Source organism: Pseudorasbora parva, chromosome 7, assembly GCF_024679245.1.
Source record: "Pseudorasbora parva isolate DD20220531a chromosome 7, ASM2467924v1, whole genome shotgun sequence".
Taxonomy (NCBI): domain Eukaryota; kingdom Metazoa; phylum Chordata; class Actinopteri; order Cypriniformes; family Gobionidae; genus Pseudorasbora; species Pseudorasbora parva.
In genome coordinates, this window is record NC_090178.1 from 4,047,117 (window position 1) to 4,065,701 (window position 18,585).

Here is an 18,585-nt window from a genome sequence, read left to right on the forward strand (position 1 = left end):
CACACAAACTGACCACCAAACGCAACTTTCGGACGCCATCTTTTCCGCCAGCTCAGCTGTCACTGAATGGAAAGCACAGGATTGTGGGATATCAAACACAGCGAAGGACACATGTATGCTGCCTTCAAAAATCGTTCAGATGAAGGTCTCTCAGGAGACAGGAAGTGAAACAAACATTAGATTCGGACGTGGCTTAATGCCTTCCTGCCTTGAAATGTCCTCCGAAGGCAGCATTTTCCAGGTTTCGGACGCAGCCAAAGCCTCAAAGTTGGCTGCTGCCATCTTTGCAGCTTGTCATCGCGAGTCACTCCAGAATAACTGGGCAAAGAGGCGGACATGGGCGGAGCTGAGGTGATACGATGTATATCTATAATAAACACATCAATACTCCATTAAATCCTATGGAGGAAGACTGGGGAGAAGGAAATGCCAAAATGCCTGAAGTCCAGTGTCAAGTCCCCACAGTCAGTGATGGTCTGGGGTGCCATGTCAGCTGCTGGTGTTGGTCCACTGTGTTTTATCAAGGGCAGGGTCAATGCCGCTCGCTATCAGGAGATTTTGGAGCACTTCATGCTTCCATCTGCTGAAAAGCTTTATGGAGATGAAGATTTGGTTTCTCAGCACGACCTGGCACCTGCTCACAGTGCCAAAACCACTGGTAAATGGTTTACTGACCATGGTATTACTGTGCTCAACTCTCCTGACCTGAACCCCATAGAGAATCTGTGGGATATTGTGAAGAGAAAGTTGAGACGCAAGACCCAACACTCTGGATGAGCTTAAGGCCGCTATCGAAGCATCCTGGGCCTCCAGAACACCTCAGCAGCGCCACAGGCTGATCGCCTCCATGCCACGCCGCATTGAAGCAGTCATTTCTGCAAAAGGATTCCCCACCAAGTATTGAGTGCATAACTGAACATAATTATTTGAAGGTTGACTTTTATTGTATTAAAAACACTTTTCTTTAATTGGTCGGATGAAATATGCTAATTTTTTTGTTTTCATGAGCTGTATGCCAAAATCATCAGTATTAAAACAATAAAAGACCTGAAATATTTCAGTTGGTGTGCAATGAATCTAAAATATATGAAAGTTTAATTTTTATCATTACATTATGGAAAATAATGAACTTTATCACAGTATGCAAATTTTTGGAGAAGGACCTGTCCTATCCTAACATTGAAGGAGGACATGAAGGTAGTCGGTCTGAGAGAAGAGTATATATGCAGAAGATAGGACCAGATGGAAGCAGATGATTCGCTGTGGCGACCCCTGAGGGAAAAGCCCAAAGAAGAAGAAGAAGAATGGGATACTTGTTTATTAAAAACATTGACTCTTATGACTGGTTCTTCCCACTAAGAAAAAAAAATGGTTGGGCTATTTTAATAACTGTTTACTGGAAGGTTATTTGGGGAACCAAAAAAACATGTTTCTTCGATGGGATCATTGCGAAAACATCATGTTTGTTCCCAGAATCGCGGCTCACGTGGACTCGAGCGTGCAGGAGCCGCCTCTGGACCGGACTAACGGGTGAAAGTGTGTCACTGGGTTAAAGTCAGTGAGCCGAGGGGCGGGGCCACTCACGGAAACACCAGCGAGTGAGCTAAAGAACATTCAGTTCTGAGCGTTCGAGCGCAGCCCTGGGAGTTCCGTTCCATTGTGATTCGAACGCGCGAGAGCTCCAAATGGAACGCTGAATGTTCCGAGAGAACACTGGATCTGTTCGGCTCGATCTGCACACAAAGCGACGGTCCATCTCGAATTATTAGGCTACTGACAGACAGGCTGGAGAATAGTTATCAAGAGTCTGAAGAAGACCGAAAACATGCAGTCAACAAAGCAAGGTGAGACATGTCTTCACCATCGCTTATGTGTTTTAAAATCATAATGGTATGACTTACATATTTAGCATGATAAGAAAAGAAAAATCTATTATTTGAGGAAAGGAACGTGTTTGTAATTGCAAAAGTGATGTAGCCTAAAAGATGATAATTTGACAAGATTTCCACTGTCATGAAAAACTGGTAAATATCAAAGAATAAGCATCAGATTTAAAGACATACATCGCAAAAAAATGCCTTTTTACTTATATATTTTTGTAAATATTTTGTCCAAATATCTAAAAAATTCCTAAATCAAGATGCTTAGCATTTTATTTTCCAGAAAACAAGAAAAATGCCATTTTGCGCATCTAGTAAATGCATCTTGATTGAGGTATTTTTAGATATTTGGACTGGAAACGAGACACAAATATGTTGAATATGTGTAGTTTTAGCAGCTAGTATTAAGCGACATCCCTATAAAAATAAAAATATTTGTTATCTTTATTAAGTGTGCATTATGGTATGTATCAATGTTGATAATTGATTAATACATTTATAAAGTGCATTTATTGTTGTTTAATCTACATTTAAGCCTCATTATGTTGTGCATCTCTTTACTGAATAATGCGTAAAATTATTTTAATATCATCCCTCATCATATATTACTGAAGCTTTACGTTTGTTGTATCGCAAAGTAGATGTGCACTTATTTATCATTTAGATGTGCAATATCCTAATGTTGTGATTTAAAGCCCCTTTGGCATGATTCCCATTGCTGAAATTGCGCTGCTGCAGCGTCGCGCGCGTCACACACTGTATGTAGGTTAGGAGTGCCCGTGACGACACACACACACACGCAGTACTCCGAGTACTAGAAGGATCGAGCTCACATGGCTCTCGTAGCCTAGCCATGTGCATGTGTGTACGAGGAGACGGGGCCCTGCCGCTGATTGGTCGTGACGTGCCCAATGCGTAATCTCTGATTGGTTGAGGAGACGCGGTTGCATAATTTAGCACAGTGCCCTGACGCGAGACTCTGCAGTACCACGTGAAGGAGGCAGTAGACAGCTAGTGACCTAGATATGCTTCCCGTAGAAAACATGGGAGGTCCACGTGTGGGTGGGTCTGAGAAACTATTGCTGTTTAGGTAACCCCCTTTGTCCATTTAAAAACCTTTTTTTTTTTGTTTACTCTCTGGTTAGTGTGGAATAAATCCATTTATGTAGACTTGTACATAAATATACTGTACATTTTGACTGCCTAATAAAAGTACAGTGATGGTATCAAATTGTCCCTTTGATATGCATATACATATATATATATATATATATATATATATATATATATATATATATATATATATATATATATATATTGATATGCATATACATATATATATATATATATATATATATATATATATATATATATATATATATATATATATATATATATATATATATATATATGTATGTATATGCATATCAATATATATATATATATATATATATATATATATATATATATATATATATATATATATATATATATATATATATATATATATATACACATACACTCTGGTCAGTAATAATAGGTCATGCAAGCATATTTGTGTGACTTCATCATCATTATTGTGTCAATTAAATCAAATGAAGCATGTTAAACTGTATTACAAATAAAAGGACATCTTCATTTGTAATGAGATTGATTTGCTTTTGTTTTGTATAAGGATTTGTTTTTAATATAATAGGTTTATTTCTGAACTTTTTATTCAGAGTAAAAAAATCAGTAAACTCAGAATTGTGGGATATAAACTCGCAATTCTGATATAGTCACTAATATATATACTTTTCTAAACTTAAAAAAAAGAAGAAGTAATAATTGTTCCAAAATGTAAATACAGAAATCCAAGAAATAAAGTGAGAATTTTAAAGATGAAAATATCAGAATTACGATAAATAAAGTCAGAATTCCGAGATGTAAATAAAGAATTCTGATAAAATAAAGTCAGAATTCTGAATAACAGTCTGAATAAGGAGAGCAAAAGAAGTAAATACTATTTTATAACATTATTAGATCCATTATTAGACCAGTAGAACAAAAAAACTACTATTCAATTAAAAGCAATTTTTTTAAAGAAATGTAGCATTTTTCTTTATTTAATCTAGAAAAGGAACATTTGCAATTTATAAATTTGTTATAAATTCTATAAATTATAAATTGTTATAAATTATACTCTTATATATTTTATATAAGAGTATAAAATATCAGTTTATACTCTTGTAAAAAAAAAATTGAGTGTGCATTTTTTAAAAGTTCCCTGTTTTTCTTCTCAAGGAGGCGTGATAGCCTACGTCTGTTCCTCAAGCTCCGCCTCCAGCCCCGAGTCATGCATGAGTGACAGCTCTTACAGCCGCTCCCCATCGTCCTCCCCCCCTCTGCCCTCAAAGCCCAGCCGCGTCACAGACCTGCTGTCCAAACGCATTCACCCACGAGACAAGACCCTCGCTGCCAAGAGCGGCATCACCAGTGAGTCCAAGATTCAAACAAATATATACACATACAGTACGGGACAAAGGTTTGGACACATTACTATTTGTAATGTTTTTGAAAGAAGTTTCTTCTGCTCATCAAGCCTGCATTTATTTGATCAAAAATACAGATTTTTTTAAAATATTGTGATATATAGTGTTGGAAACAGTTCTGCCGCCTGATATATTTTCTTAACCTGTGGTACTTTTTTTATTATACTTTGATGAATAAAAAGAAAAAGAGAAAAAAAAGAAGCAAATGTTTCAAAAATAGAAATCTTTTGTAACAACAATATGCACTACTGTCAGTCATTTGGGGTCAGTCATTTTTCTTTTTCTTTTTTTGAAAAAAAAATCAATAATTTTATTCAGCAAGGATGTGTTAAATTAATAAAAAATTGATAGTAAAGGAGATTTATATTATTTGTAAATATGTTTTTATTTTGAATAAATGCCGTTCTTTTGAACCTTTTGTTCATCAAATATATCAGTCAGCAGAACTGTGTCCAACACTCCTAATGAATCCTCATCTGAGAATGATTTCTGAAGGATCATGATCACTGAAGACTGGAGGAACCATCCTGAACATTCAGCTTTATCACAGAAATAAATCAGCATTTAAAGTAGAATACATTGAAAACCAAATATTTTAAATTGTAATAATATATCACAATATTAAAAAAAAATCTGTATTTTTGATCAAATAAATGCAGGCTTGATGAGCAGAAGAAACTTCTTTCAAAAACATTACAAATAGTAATGAGTCCAAACTTTTGGCCTGTGTGTGTATGTGTATGTATATATATATAGTTGTGCTAAATCTGCTTTTATATGGGATTCAATTATCATTTTGTAATACATATTTGAAATCAATCTGTGCATGTTTTTGTGCACTGGATTTGACTCTTCTGCATATTTGCAGAGCTGAATGGAATGGTGCTGCTGTGTAAAGTGTGTGGAGACGTGGCCTCGGGCTTCCACTACGGTGTCCATGCCTGTGAAGGCTGCAAGGTAAGAAACGCTTCTCTCAGGATCAGATAACATTCGGGTCTGTTCCGAAACTTAGTGATCCGCTCATGTACAGGTGCATTTTAAAGAGTTAGTTCACCCAAAAATGAAATGTATGTCATTAACTCCTCACCCTAATGTCGCTTCACAGCCGTAAGACCTCCGTTCATCTTCACACACAGTTTAAGATATTTTATATTTAGTCTGAGAGCGTATGCAAGTGTATGCACACTATACTGTCCATGTCCAGAAAGGGAATAAAAACATCATCACAGTAGTCCATATGAGACATCAGTGGGTTAATTAGAGTCTCTTGAAGCATCCAAAATACATTTGGGTCCAAAAATCACAAGAACTACGACTTTATTCAGCATTGTCTTCTCTTCTGCGTTGTTTTCAATCATCAAATAAAGATTCAAACGGTTATGAATCAGCGTATAGATTCATGATTCGGATTTCTTTATTTGAAAACAAACACAGAAGAGACGACAATGCTGAATAAAGTCATAGTTTTTGTTATTTTTGGACCAAAATGTATTTTCGATGCTTCAAGAGTGAACTAACTGCATCACAATGCCAAATGCATGCAAGTCAAACTTGATTTACTTTGCAGAGAATGCAGTCCTAAAACACGCAGTTTAACCCTTTATTTGTGTGTGCAACATAGTTTTTGTGCTTTGCATAACAACACGAAAAAAGAGTTTCTGTGAGTTGCTGACTATGTAGTGTTGCTCCGGATGCTCGTTAAGATTTGGAACAGACCCGTAATATCTCCAGCTGAGATTTTGTGATATATATATATATATATATATATATATACATACAAAGTACACCCTCATGCATGTATATACATGTGCTATTTATATATAAAAATATTTAATTATAATATAAATTATATTTACAGTATATACATGCATTTCTTAATATGAGTGTGTATTTATATATTTAAGAAATATTTGCATGTGTATATATTTATATAATTTATATCAAAAATATTGTATATATAAATTAGTGCTGGGGAAAAATGTATCGTGATTAATTGCATCCAAAACAAAAGTTTGTGTTTACATAATATATGTATATATAATTATTATGTGTGTGTATAACCGTGTGTGTAACGGCGGTGATTGTGTCTTAGGGCTTCTTCAGGAGAAGCATCCAGCAGAACATTCAGTATAAGAAATGCCTGAAGACGGAGAGCTGCACTATAGTGCGGATAAACCGCAACCGCTGCCAGCAATGCCGCTTCAGGAAGTGTTTATCGGTCGGGATGTCTCGCGACGGTGAGTCACACACGTTCTTACTCAAACTTTGATGTTGACATTAGGAGTTGCACAACCACTTTTTTACTAGTCAAGCAGAAAAATAATTCCACATGTCTACTGGAGCTGAAGTGTAAACTGCTTAAAATAGCATTAAAGGGATAGTTCACCCAAACATAAGCCTGTGATGTTTATCTGCTGACCCCCAGGGCGTCCAACATGTAGGTGTGTTTGTTTCTTCAGGAGAACACAAATGAAGATTTTTAACTCAGCCATTGCTCGTATAATGCATGTAGAATTACACCCCATTGACGAGAGTAAAAAACACACAGACATACGAATCCATATTAAACCCTACGGCTCGTGGACGACACATTGATGTCTTAAGACACCAAACGATCGGTTTCTGCGAGAAACAAAACCGTATTTGTGTTATTTTTTACCTCATATCAAACAAATCTCCATGCCATTACTATTGCTGGAGAAGGTAAAAAACCCAGCATGATCATAGATGCCTCATTCGACTGGTCCGCGCAGGCACTAATGAGGCATCTATATATATATATATATATATATATATATATATATATATATATATATATATATATATATATATATATTGATAATCACACTGGGTTTTTGACCTGCCTCAGTGGAAATCCCTCAGGTTTAATAAAGAATATCTTCATTTGTGTTTGGAAGTTAAACAAAAAACACCATGATGGTGAGTTCACGATGACAGGGAAACATTTGTGGTACATTTGTTAATTTGTGTTTGGGTGAATTATACCTTATAAATAGGCCGACTACAGCAAGTTGAGCCTTGGATAAAACAACTCTATATCGCAAATCACATTGTTTCCATCAACTATACATATCGGCACATTTTTATATCGTGATATATCGTTTAAAGATATATCGTTAGACCCCTATAACTGTTCATAAGCAGTGATTTTGCAGAGCTTTCTCATGCTGAAACGGCATTATCACACACTAATGAAAGTTTAAAGGAGTACGTCAGCACTAGGAAGATTAATCAGTACTTAAACTGGGTCATTAATGTAGTAGAAATGTGAAATTATTTTTGAAATTGGTGCTTTCTAGACTGAGAAAAGACAGAAAATGTATTTTTGTCTCATGGGAATGAAAGACTACAATTCCCAGAATGCTTTGCTGCCCTACGAGGCGAGTCCCAAAGCCATCGCTACTGGATCACTGGATAATTTGCCCACTGCGTTTATTTTCATAAAATCAGTTCAGTTGGAGAACAGACCCTACAATTAAAAACTGAACGTGTCTGTTCAATATAATGTGATTTAGCCGCTGAGGGAGTGTCACGGCACAAACGCAGCAGAAGTCAGATTACATTCACCGTGATGACTGAGCTGAATGAGCTCGTGATGAGAGCTGAGGTAAACGCGACTGCGCTCGCGGCATACATTCACAGCGCGTGTTCAGCCTGGCGCGTTTTCAGTTCATGCCTTTGGAAGCTTAACTTTCATAGAAATTAATTTGAGAAGTTGAAGCACTCAACATGAATGCCTGCAGCTGCGAGCTGAGCTGTGAGTGCGATCCCAAACACCATGTGTGGGTTGAAAACGTGGAAATAGCTCCATCTGCTGGCTGTAGTCTTTAGCCTCTGGCCAAAAAATCCTCCAATGATGCAAATTGACGATATTTGCGTCATCGGAGTATTTTTTCCAGGAATAAAAAGGGGGGCACGATCATTCGAGTATACTCCAGGGTTTCTACTGATAAAAAGCCATATGCTAATTGCTGAAGTAACCCTTTTATAATCGATCTGTCTTTCAGCTGTGCGTTTCGGACGCATCCCCAAGCGGGAGAAGCAGCGGATGCTGCTGGAAATGCAGACCGCCATGAATAACATGATGAACAACAGTCAGCTGCAGCACGTGCTCCAGAACGACTCCAGCTCTTCTTCTCCGTCACCGCCGGACTCGCCGCGCTCCTCGTCGGATCTCTCCCGGGACTCGGTCGTTCCCATGGACACGGCCTCGTCCTGTTCGGACAGCGGAGAAGAAGACGCAGGGAGCAACGGACGCCTGTTCTCCTACAGCTCATCCGGGTCTCCGGCCGGCTCTGGAGCGCTCCGGAAAGAGGACGAAGAGCCGCGGCAGGAATGCTGGAGCCGCTGGAACGGCAACCAGAGGAGCTCCGACTGCGAGGGTCTGAAAGAGGCCACTGGACCTCACAGGGAACAAGCGACCCGTCAGCCGGAAAACATGCCTTACCACAGAAACAACATCAACACACTCCAGACGGGAGGAAACCGAGGACATCTGGTTAGTGAGCATCTGCTGTTATACATCAGTGTTAGCTTTGTTTAAAAGCAGAGACTGTACAAGAATATGGACGTAGTGTCCGTGACGTCACCCATAGGATTCCGATAAGCCGGTCTGAAGCGTGAAGTAGGGGCGAGCTGGCCTTCGAGCGAGTCATCTTGTGAGCGAGTCATGGCGTGTCACGCCCGAATAACAAAAAATGGGCAAAAAGGCAGGATGTGGGCGGAGCTTAGGTGATGTAATGACTATAGACAGCGGATAAATGGCTATCCACCTGTCACTCAAAATAACCACGCCCTTAATTATGGAGAACTTTAAGGCTTTATATAACGTAAACGAATGAGTTATAAAAAACTTCACCCCCCCTCACAGTCGTCATGAAGGTCAAGATTAGCCTTATAGACCAAAACCACAATTTGTACCAGGCTGTAAACATGTTTTTTTCTGCTGTAAAGTTGGGAATTTTAACATGAGGCTCAATGAGATTCTGCTCCTTCTGTAGCCTGCCCCTAGTGGCCAGTTGAGGAATTGCAGTTTACATTACCTCCGTATTAGCTTCAAGAGAGATTGCGGGAGGTTGCAGCTCGGTTAAAAGCTGCTAAATGCATACATGCACTTTTTTTTAAGCTTATCATAATGCATTATAGGATTGCATTCTCTGTAAAGAACACATTCCACATGTTCTTATCACTTCAAGCTTTGGTGATGTTGACATTAGGACTTGCACAACCACTTTTTTACTAGTCAAGCAGAAAAATAGAGCTGTGTCTAAACTGATAGAGCTAAACTGGTCCCAAGTTTAAGTTTATGCAACTGACCGCAGTTTACACGAATGCGTTCTCATTTCATAATGTTCACATTAAAGTTTTCAACCCTCAACAACATCCTAATTCATGCTATTGCTAGCAGTGTGTTAAAACATGATAGCAACATGTTAATTCATGCTAGCAACATGTTTAATAATGTAAGCAAACATATTAAATCATGCTAACAACATGTTAATTCATGTTAGCAATATGTTAGTTAATGCTAACAACATGTTAAATCATTTTAGCAAAATGATAAATCATGCTAGCAAAATGTTAAAAAGCTAAAACGCTAAAATATACTTACAAAATGTGTCAAATGTTAGTGACATGTTAAATCATGCTAGCAACATGTTAAATCATGCTAGCAACATGTTATTTAATGCTAGCAACATGATAAATCATCCTAGCAAAATGCTATCAACAAGCTAAAACGTTAAAATATACTAATAAAAAGGGTCAAAAATGCTAGTGACTTGTTAAAACATGTTAGCAACATTATAAATACTGCTAACAACATGATAAATAATGGTAACAAAATGTTAACAAGCTAAAACATGCTAAATCATACTAGCAACATATTTATTCGGGATAGCAATGTGTCAGAAATGCTAGTGACATACCAATTCATGCTAACAACATGTTAAATCATGCAAGCAAAATGCTAATTCATAATAACAAAATCTAACAAAATATTAAAACATGCTAGGAAACGTGTCAAAAAATGCTAGCGACATGATAATTCATATTAAAACATACCTGCAAAATGCTAAATCCTGGGCTAGCAACATGTTTAGAGGATCACACACCAGACGAGAACCTCAGCGCCTCGCCACGTATTTAAAATTCGATCAAATTATTATATATAATACATACTATAGACATTATTTTAATTTCATAATGTCTTTACATAGCAATATTGCTGGCCAAAAAACGTGATAATCATAGAATGTGCCCATCCGGTGTGCATATATCTGTTGTCTGGCTATCACCAGACCAAGCTCGATTTAAGTTTGAACATTGGTCTGGGGAGTCTGCTCTGTATTTTTCTGCACAAGAGGTGTGATTAACGGGCATTATTCAAATAAATCTGTGTGCAATTGGATAGTCTTTCAACCAATCAGACCACAAGAGGCGTGATCAACCGGCAACGACTTATCATTTCTCTATCTGTCATCGAGTTAAACCCACCAATAGCGCGTCAGGTGGAAAAGCTAGTCTGTGATTGGCTCCTGCAAAAGTGTAACAGAAGCAGCAGAAATGATATACAGGTTTCCAGACTGAGTTGCCGGGCTAAATCAAATCACCAGCAGATCAGGCTGGGTTTACCAGTGCACATCACAATTGAAAAAAAAATGGTCTGGTGTAATTTGACTCTGGTCTTCTCTCAGGTATGTCCCATGAGAGTCTCCCCGTTCGTGGACCCCTGCAAGCCCGGTCATGAAATCTGGGAGGAGTTCTCCAAGAGTTTCATCCCGGCCGTACGAGAAGTCGTGGAATTTGCCAAGCGGATCCCTGGCTTCCAGGACCTCTCCCAACACGACCAGGTCAACCTGCTCAAGGCGGGAACCTTCGAGGTAACGCCACACAAGTCCCGACGCATTTCGGTCCACACAAGCCGTCCATCAGACCCCTAACGCTCTCCTCCGTTTCCCTGCGTTTAGGTCCTGATGGTGCGCTTCGTGCCTTTGTTCGACGCCAAGGAGCGGACGGTGACCTTCCGCAGCGGGAGGAGGTACAGCGTGGACCTGCTGCGCTCCATGGGCGCCGGAGAGCTGCTCAACTGCATGTTCGAGTTCAGCGAAAAGCTCACGGCCCTGCGGCTCAACGAGGAGGAGATGAGCCTGTTCTCCGCTGTGGTGCTCGTGTCTGCAGGTACAGCACTCAAAAACATCCAGCTTATGCATATTTTTTAAAATATTATAAATGAACTTTATATATATATATATAATTTTACTTAATATAAATATTTTTTGTAGAATAATATTTATTTATTAATGATTAGAAACTACTAATTTATGATTTTTAAATTATATTTTTATATATTTTTTTATATGATACGCTTTTAATAATTTGAATCATTCTTATAAAATAATTGTATTATATACATTACATTTTTTTGCATGCTTTTGCAGACCGGCCATCAAGAATGAAAACGGCACATAACAAAAAGCTAAAAATTAATAATGAAATTATAAAAATAAAAAAGAGTTTCAAAAAAAGTCCATAAGACTTTTTAAATTAAAAATGATAAATTATGAATTTTTCAAAATTATTTAAAAGTTATTATTATTTTTAAATGTACGAATACATTTATAGACAAATTTAATTTAATATAAATAAAAAATCAATTAAATATTGCTATTAGTTTATTATTTATAAATTATTTATTTATAAATGATAAATATATTTATGGACAAAATATAAACGTAATATAAATACATAATAAATCTTTGCTATTAATTAATTAATTAATTTTAAAATGTATAAATACATTTAGACAATATACATTTTATATACAAAAATAATGCATTTATGCTATTAGTTTATTATTTATAAATTATTTATTTTTAAATTATAAATATATTTAATAACAAAATATGAACTTAATATAAAGAATAAATGTTTGCTATTAATTCATTCATTTATTTTAAAATATAAATACATTTAGACAATATACATTTTATATCAATAAATAATGCATGTATAATTAGTTTATTATTTATAAATGATTTATTTTTAAATTATAAATATATTTATAGGCAAAATATAAATGTAATATAAATAAAGAACATATTTTTGCTATTAATTCATTTATTTTTAAATGTATAAATACGTTTATAGACAAAATATACATTTAATATAAATAATGAATACATTTTTGCTATTAGTTTATTATTTATAAAAAAACATTTAAGCACACAACTATTGGTTAGAAGCATGCAACTTTCATCTAACGAGTAGATTTGTGGATGCCTTCGCAGACCGATCGGCCATCGAGAACGTAAGCGGCGTGGAGGCCCTGCAGGAGACCCTGATCAGAGCTTTGAGGAACCTGGTCATGAAGAACCACTCGAACGAAGCCGCCATCTTCACCAAGCTGCTTCTGAAGCTGCCAGAGCTGCGCTCGCTCAACAACATGCACTCAGAGGAGCTGCTAGCCTTCAAAATACAACCGTAAACCCACCGGGGCTTCCCTTGACTCACTGTCTGACCAATCTGGGTTGTACATTTTACTCTTGAATGTATTTAACAGGCTTTTTTAAACTCCAGAATCTTTCGGATGATTTTAAAGCGATATTAGATATTGTGATTTGCTATTTACGCACAAGCAAAGGTTGTCTACGTTTCTTATTTGTTTTGGGAAAACACTAGACTCTTCTTCTAGAGTCTTTTCATAATGTGCAATAGCTGCTAAAGCATGGCTATTCGTATAAGAGCAGCTTTACGTCGTATCTTGTCCAAAAGAGTATGTCTTCTTTAACAGATTTGATTAAGTGTTGTAAAATATATATATATACGGTGTCTTTTTTCTGAATGTATGTCTGTTTCTAGCAGCATGTTGGCTTTGTTTGAACCTGTATAACAGGGCAATGCTTTTGCACGAGGTGTTGAGGAACAGATGGAGTTTCGCATACGTTCGGCTCCCCTGACACCATAATAACGGTGCACGGGCTCAGAGGATTTATGAGCGGCGTCACTTTAAATTATGTTTTTATATAGATCACGTACAGAGAGGTGTTATAAGTCTTCCATTACGCAGCGGGAAACATATATAGTGAACAAAAGTACGCTTCATGCACAAGTCAAAGAGTTTATTTATGGATCTTTTTTTACAGATTGCCTTATCACTCTTTGCCACATTTACGGACATGGGGAACATGTTTTGCAGAGCAGGGAAACCACGTTAAAATCCCAGTTATTTTGGGATGCACTGCTCCCGGTTTACTCTATGCATAACAGCTTGACAATATGGACATTTATCAGCCTATAACCTATAGGAAATGACGTACTACTCCCTTGTTGAGCTCTGCTGTGTCCATGTGTTTTGTTTCTTTATGAATAACAGTGCAGTATGTATAGTTGTGTATATCTATTTGAAATATATCATTATAAAGTAAATAAATATTTACTTGTCATTTGTTGTCATGCCTCTTTATTGCACTTCATATCTTTACCCACTAGAGGACGCTGACAGCCATGATGGGCTGTGAACGAAAAACTACTGTTTACTGAATAGAATAAGTGACATTTTAAACACACACACACATACCATACATATAACAGTTGCAAGAAAAATAATGTGAACTGCTTGCAGAATCTGAAAAAGTGAATAATTTTAATAAAATAAAAAGGTATTTTTTATTTAGTGCTGTCCTGAATAATATTTTACATACAAATGTTTCCATAGTCCACAAGACAAAACAATTGCTGCATTTATAAAAATTACCTATTCAAAAGTTTATGAACCCTTGATTCTCAATACTGTGTGTCGTTCCCCGATGATCCACAGCTGTGTGTGTTGTGTGATTGGTTGTTCTTCAGTCTCTTGTTAAACTGACCAACGTTCTCAGAAAAATCCTCAAACTCTTCCGTTTTTCAGCATCTTTTGCATATTTGAACCCCTTCCCGCACTGACTGTATGATTCTGAGATCCATCTTTTCACACTGAGGACGATTGAGGGACTCAAACACAACTGGTAAAAAAGGTTGAAACATTCAGTGAAGCTCCAGAAGGAAAAACACACAGCCATGGATCATCAGGGGAACGACACACACACACACACACACACACACACACACACACACACACACACACACGCAATCCATTGAACGACACACAGTATTGAGAATTAAGGGTTCATAAATGTTTGAACCGGTCACATTTATAAATTCAGCTGTTTTTTGTCTTGTGGACTATATGTAAACATATTGTATGTAAAATATCAAGCGCTTTGTATAAGCTCTCTTATTTAGTAAAAATTATTCAGATTTTGATAGATTCTGCAAGCAGTTTACATGCTTTTTCTTGCAACTGTATGTATATATATATATATATATATATATATATATATATATATATATATATATATACATACACACACTACACACACAGACACACACACACATACACACAAATACACAGACACACACACACACTACACACACACACACACACACACACACACAAATACACACACATCACATATAAATTCTCTGAATTTTGTTAAATATTTCTCAGTCTATTTTAACATATCCTGAGTGGAAGCAATACACTGTCAAGAATTCATTTAGTTAGGATAAACTAAACTACTGTTTTTTTATATTGAATTCAAATGTTTTGTCAAAAAAAAAAAATTGTGAAGATTACACACACACCCTAAAGTGCACAGATTGAAATGAGGTAAATCATCTATGTGCGTGCATTGACTATTGCAATCTAACATTGGTGTTAACTCAAACATTCAGATGCACATAATCAGCTTATGATTCATAACGTGATAACTGTCAGGTCGTCGTTGCATGTGTCACGTTTGACCTGAGAGGCTGTTGTCATTCAGACTGCTGCGTCTCCAGACATGACAGCTGTCAATCACAGGTCATGGGGTTTGGGTTCGTCTCATTCCTGCAGCTGAATCCAGCTCGCTTCTGCAGTTCACACAGACAGATCAGAGAAAGTAAAAATGTTTAAGTATTCTACTTTTTTGAAAAACTTTTACTTCACTACAATGCAAAGCAATATCATACATTATACTTCCCTTAATTTCATAAAAACATCACAGATCAGGCATAACATTATGACCACCATGGGCACCCTGACTGGTCAGCGGCTATGCCGCCCCATACACAACAACTGAGATGCTCTGTGTATTCTGACACCTTTCTGGAGCAATTTGAGCTTCAAATTGTAGCTCGTCTGTTTGATCGGACCACACGGGCAAGCCTTCGCTCCCCACGTGCATCAATGAGCCTTGGCCGCCCATGACCCTGTGGCCGGTTCTCCACTGTTCCTTCTTTGGAGCACTTTTGATAGATACTGACCACTGCAGACCGGGAACAGCCCACAAGAGCTGCAGTTTTGGAGATGCTCTGACCCAGTCATCTAGCCATCACAATTTGGCCCTTGTCAAACTCACTCAAATCCTTACGCTTGCACATTTTTCCTGCTTCTAACACATCAGCATTGAGGACAAAATGTTCACTTGCTGCCTAATATATCCCACCAACTATCAGGAGCCATGATGAAGAGAAATCAGTGTTATTCACTTCACCTGTCATAATGTTATGCCTGATTGGTGTATCTTTCCTTATCGCCACCCGATTCATGAACGAACCGATTCTTTCCAATGAACCTGTTGAATTGATTCACAAATAAACGATTCGACTGAATCCGTTCTTGAGTCAACAACTCACTGATCGAATGATCGTTCAGCTCTCACCCCTTCATACTACAGTAGCGTTCATAAATATTTAATACATTAGCACATCCATGAATATGATTTCTGCCCGAGTCCGTCGGATTCTTTTGAGGAGAAGACAATGATCCCGCAAAATCATAATGTCATCAAGATACGCCTTTGTTTCGAATTAGCCACCTATAGTGGCGAAAATTACATATTGTGCCTTTAAGTAAAATAAAAAGTCAATTACGATTCTTTTACTCATTATGAGTATTATGCTTTTGCCGAAGCAATATTTATTAGGATTTATTATCTGCACTTTTACTCAAGTACTTGATTTGTGTAATTGGAAATTCAACAGCTTCATTCCATCATCAGTGTCAGAATTACCTGTAATAGCCGTTCTCCTCCAGCACTTCCTCCACCATGCTCTGAAACAACAGACGAGAAATACAAACGTATATAACATTCTAGATATAATATTAAATTCACAACTTTTAAAGATGGAAATCATATTAGTTATGCTTCTATAATGAACATTAAGTGAATATGGGGTGGGCGAGAGGTGAAATTTAACTATAAATTCTCCGTTTCATGCTGACTAACAAAAGCCAGTTCTTTAATTAAATCCAATATCCAATTCAATTTTCTTTTGAGTGTTTGTCTAAAAAATATATATATTGTACTGTGCTCGATTAACTGACACTTCTTACAGCACTTGCAGGTTGTTTGCCTTGTTTGTTTCGTTGCTTCTATTGCTCTCCTCTTTTTGTAAGTCGCTTTTGGATAAAAAAAAATTTCGGTTTTGGATAAAAGCGTCTGCTAAATGATTAAATGTAAATGTTTAATGACATCATCCTCTCATGTATCGAAATTATGACGGGAAAACGACAGCACAAATCATCAGGAATGATTCAATCATCAATGGATCTGACTGATATCTCAAAAACGTTTCATTGTGGTTAATCAAATTACAGAAATCGGTGTGATATTATTATTAGTATATAAATTATTCATACAAAATGTACTGTTAAAAATGTTAAAATCCCACCTGTATTTCCTCATAGGTGAGCCCATCTTGAAGACTGGAGTAACCGGATTCCCCTACAAAATACATAAGACAAGCTCAGTGTCCATAACGCTTTAAAATCAAATCAAGGAGAGAAACTGAGCTGCACTTCCACGATTTTCTGCAGTGGATGGGTCTGAACTTAGAGACTGAATCATGGACCACCACTCCCTGCTGGCTGAGGACATCTCTACCAGCTCTTGACTTCCTTGAAGAACCTGAAAGGTTTGAAAAGAAATGTCTGAAAAGCAGTTTTCCAATTAGGGCACACCAAAATGAATTCATTTTCCATTGAAGTTCACTATAACTCCCACAAGAGGGGGATGTGGCATCTTTTTCCCCCATTAAGGTTCCCTACAATGCCTAAAGTTTAATGGTGTTGTGCTTCTGCACATCTCTTAGAAGTGCGAAAATAAGCAAAATCATCAACAGTTTATGCCAGTGACTCTCCTATTACTGTGCACTTTTGCTCACAGCATAAACTGCAACAATGTCAAGACAAGACAACATAAACAAAACGTGTTGTTGCATTGAAGAAGATGAAGTACCTTATTGAGCTCCACCTTCAAATTGTACGGGTCACTTCCGTATGTGAACAGCGGCTTCTTAAAGCGTTCAATCGCCCGCTGCTTGAAGCTGTTTTGTGGAGCTGGTGGGAGCTAAAAACAGAAAACATGAATAAAAAAGATGAAACCATGAATAACAGATATGAAAACATTCTGGAAAATGCCTGACAAAAACCCTCCAAATGACCTGAGTTATGAATATAATCTTGTGCAGAAGTTCTAGAAGCCTCTGATTGGGATCATCAATTTGCCGAACTTTTCTCTGAGATAAACAAATTCCTGCCGATGCTGTGAACATGTAAAAACAAGAGCAACACGATTTTAAATCACTATTATTTCCAGATACTGTGTGACATGAGAACACGGTTACTTTTGCAAATAATATATACACTAAAGCAAAATTCAAAGAGCATCTCATTATTGTGCACATTATCAACAGAACTGAGATTTCTTACCTGGTCGTGCTTTTGACTTTTGACAATCCCCACTGGCAAACACAAACAGCATTTATTTAGAAATAGAAATATTTTGTACAGCATTATAAATGTCTTTGAAAGTATTAATTCTTCTCTTTTTTTTAACTACTGACCCCAAACCTTTGAAAGAGTCTATCTATTGACAGAATGATACACAGAACAATAGATAGAGAGAACGACAGAATGATAGATAGATCGATATATAGAACAAAAGCTGGATGGATGGATGGATGGAACTACAGAACAATAGATAGATATTTTAAGATGGATGGATGGATGGATGGATGGATGGATGGATGGATGGATGGATGGATGGATGGATGGATGGATGGATGGA

General features: G+C 37.0%; 2 protein-coding genes across 2 annotated transcripts in view; one reads left to right on the top strand and one right to left on the bottom strand.

Annotated features, from left to right (window-relative positions):
- Nucleotides 1-1,585: 1,585 nt before the first annotated feature.
- Nucleotides 1,586-13,875, top strand: nr1d2a (nuclear receptor subfamily 1, group D, member 2a). The gene is made up of 8 exons (XM_067447801.1): nt 1,586-1,844; nt 4,164-4,355; nt 5,280-5,368; nt 6,504-6,648; nt 8,440-8,930; nt 11,128-11,313; nt 11,401-11,611; nt 12,721-13,875. Exons 1-8 carry the CDS (start codon nt 1,826-1,828, stop codon nt 12,915-12,917), a joined length of 1,530 nt encoding a protein of 509 aa, XP_067303902.1. The 5' UTR covers nt 1,586-1,825; the 3' UTR covers nt 12,918-13,875.
- Nucleotides 13,876-14,863: 988 nt separating this feature from the next.
- The window catches only part of nek10 (NIMA-related kinase 10), a 33,461-nt gene continuing 29,739 nt past the window's right edge, over nt 14,864-18,585 (bottom strand). Inside the window, exons 29-35 of the mRNA XM_067449495.1 lie at nt 18,228-18,259; nt 17,960-18,060; nt 17,755-17,865; nt 17,322-17,424; nt 17,189-17,241; nt 16,528-16,568; nt 14,864-15,385 (exon numbers count right to left, since the gene is read on the bottom strand). Coding sequence (XP_067305596.1) covers nt 15,337-15,385; nt 16,528-16,568; nt 17,189-17,241; nt 17,322-17,424; nt 17,755-17,865; nt 17,960-18,060; nt 18,228-18,259 — 490 coding nt within the window. The 3' untranslated portion in view covers nt 14,864-15,336. The remainder of the gene's footprint in view (nt 15,386-16,527; nt 16,569-17,188; nt 17,242-17,321; nt 17,425-17,754; nt 17,866-17,959; nt 18,061-18,227; nt 18,260-18,585) is intronic.

Excerpts from the sequence above, each read along its gene's own strand:
- nr1d2a (XM_067447801.1), top strand. Across the intron at positions 4,356-5,279 it reads TGCCAAGAGCGGCATCACCA|AGCTGAATGGAATGGTGCTG; the intron begins GTGAGTCCAAGA and ends GCATATTTGCAG. Across the intron at positions 8,931-11,127 it reads GAGGAAACCGAGGACATCTG|GTATGTCCCATGAGAGTCTC; the intron begins GTTAGTGAGCAT and ends GTCTTCTCTCAG.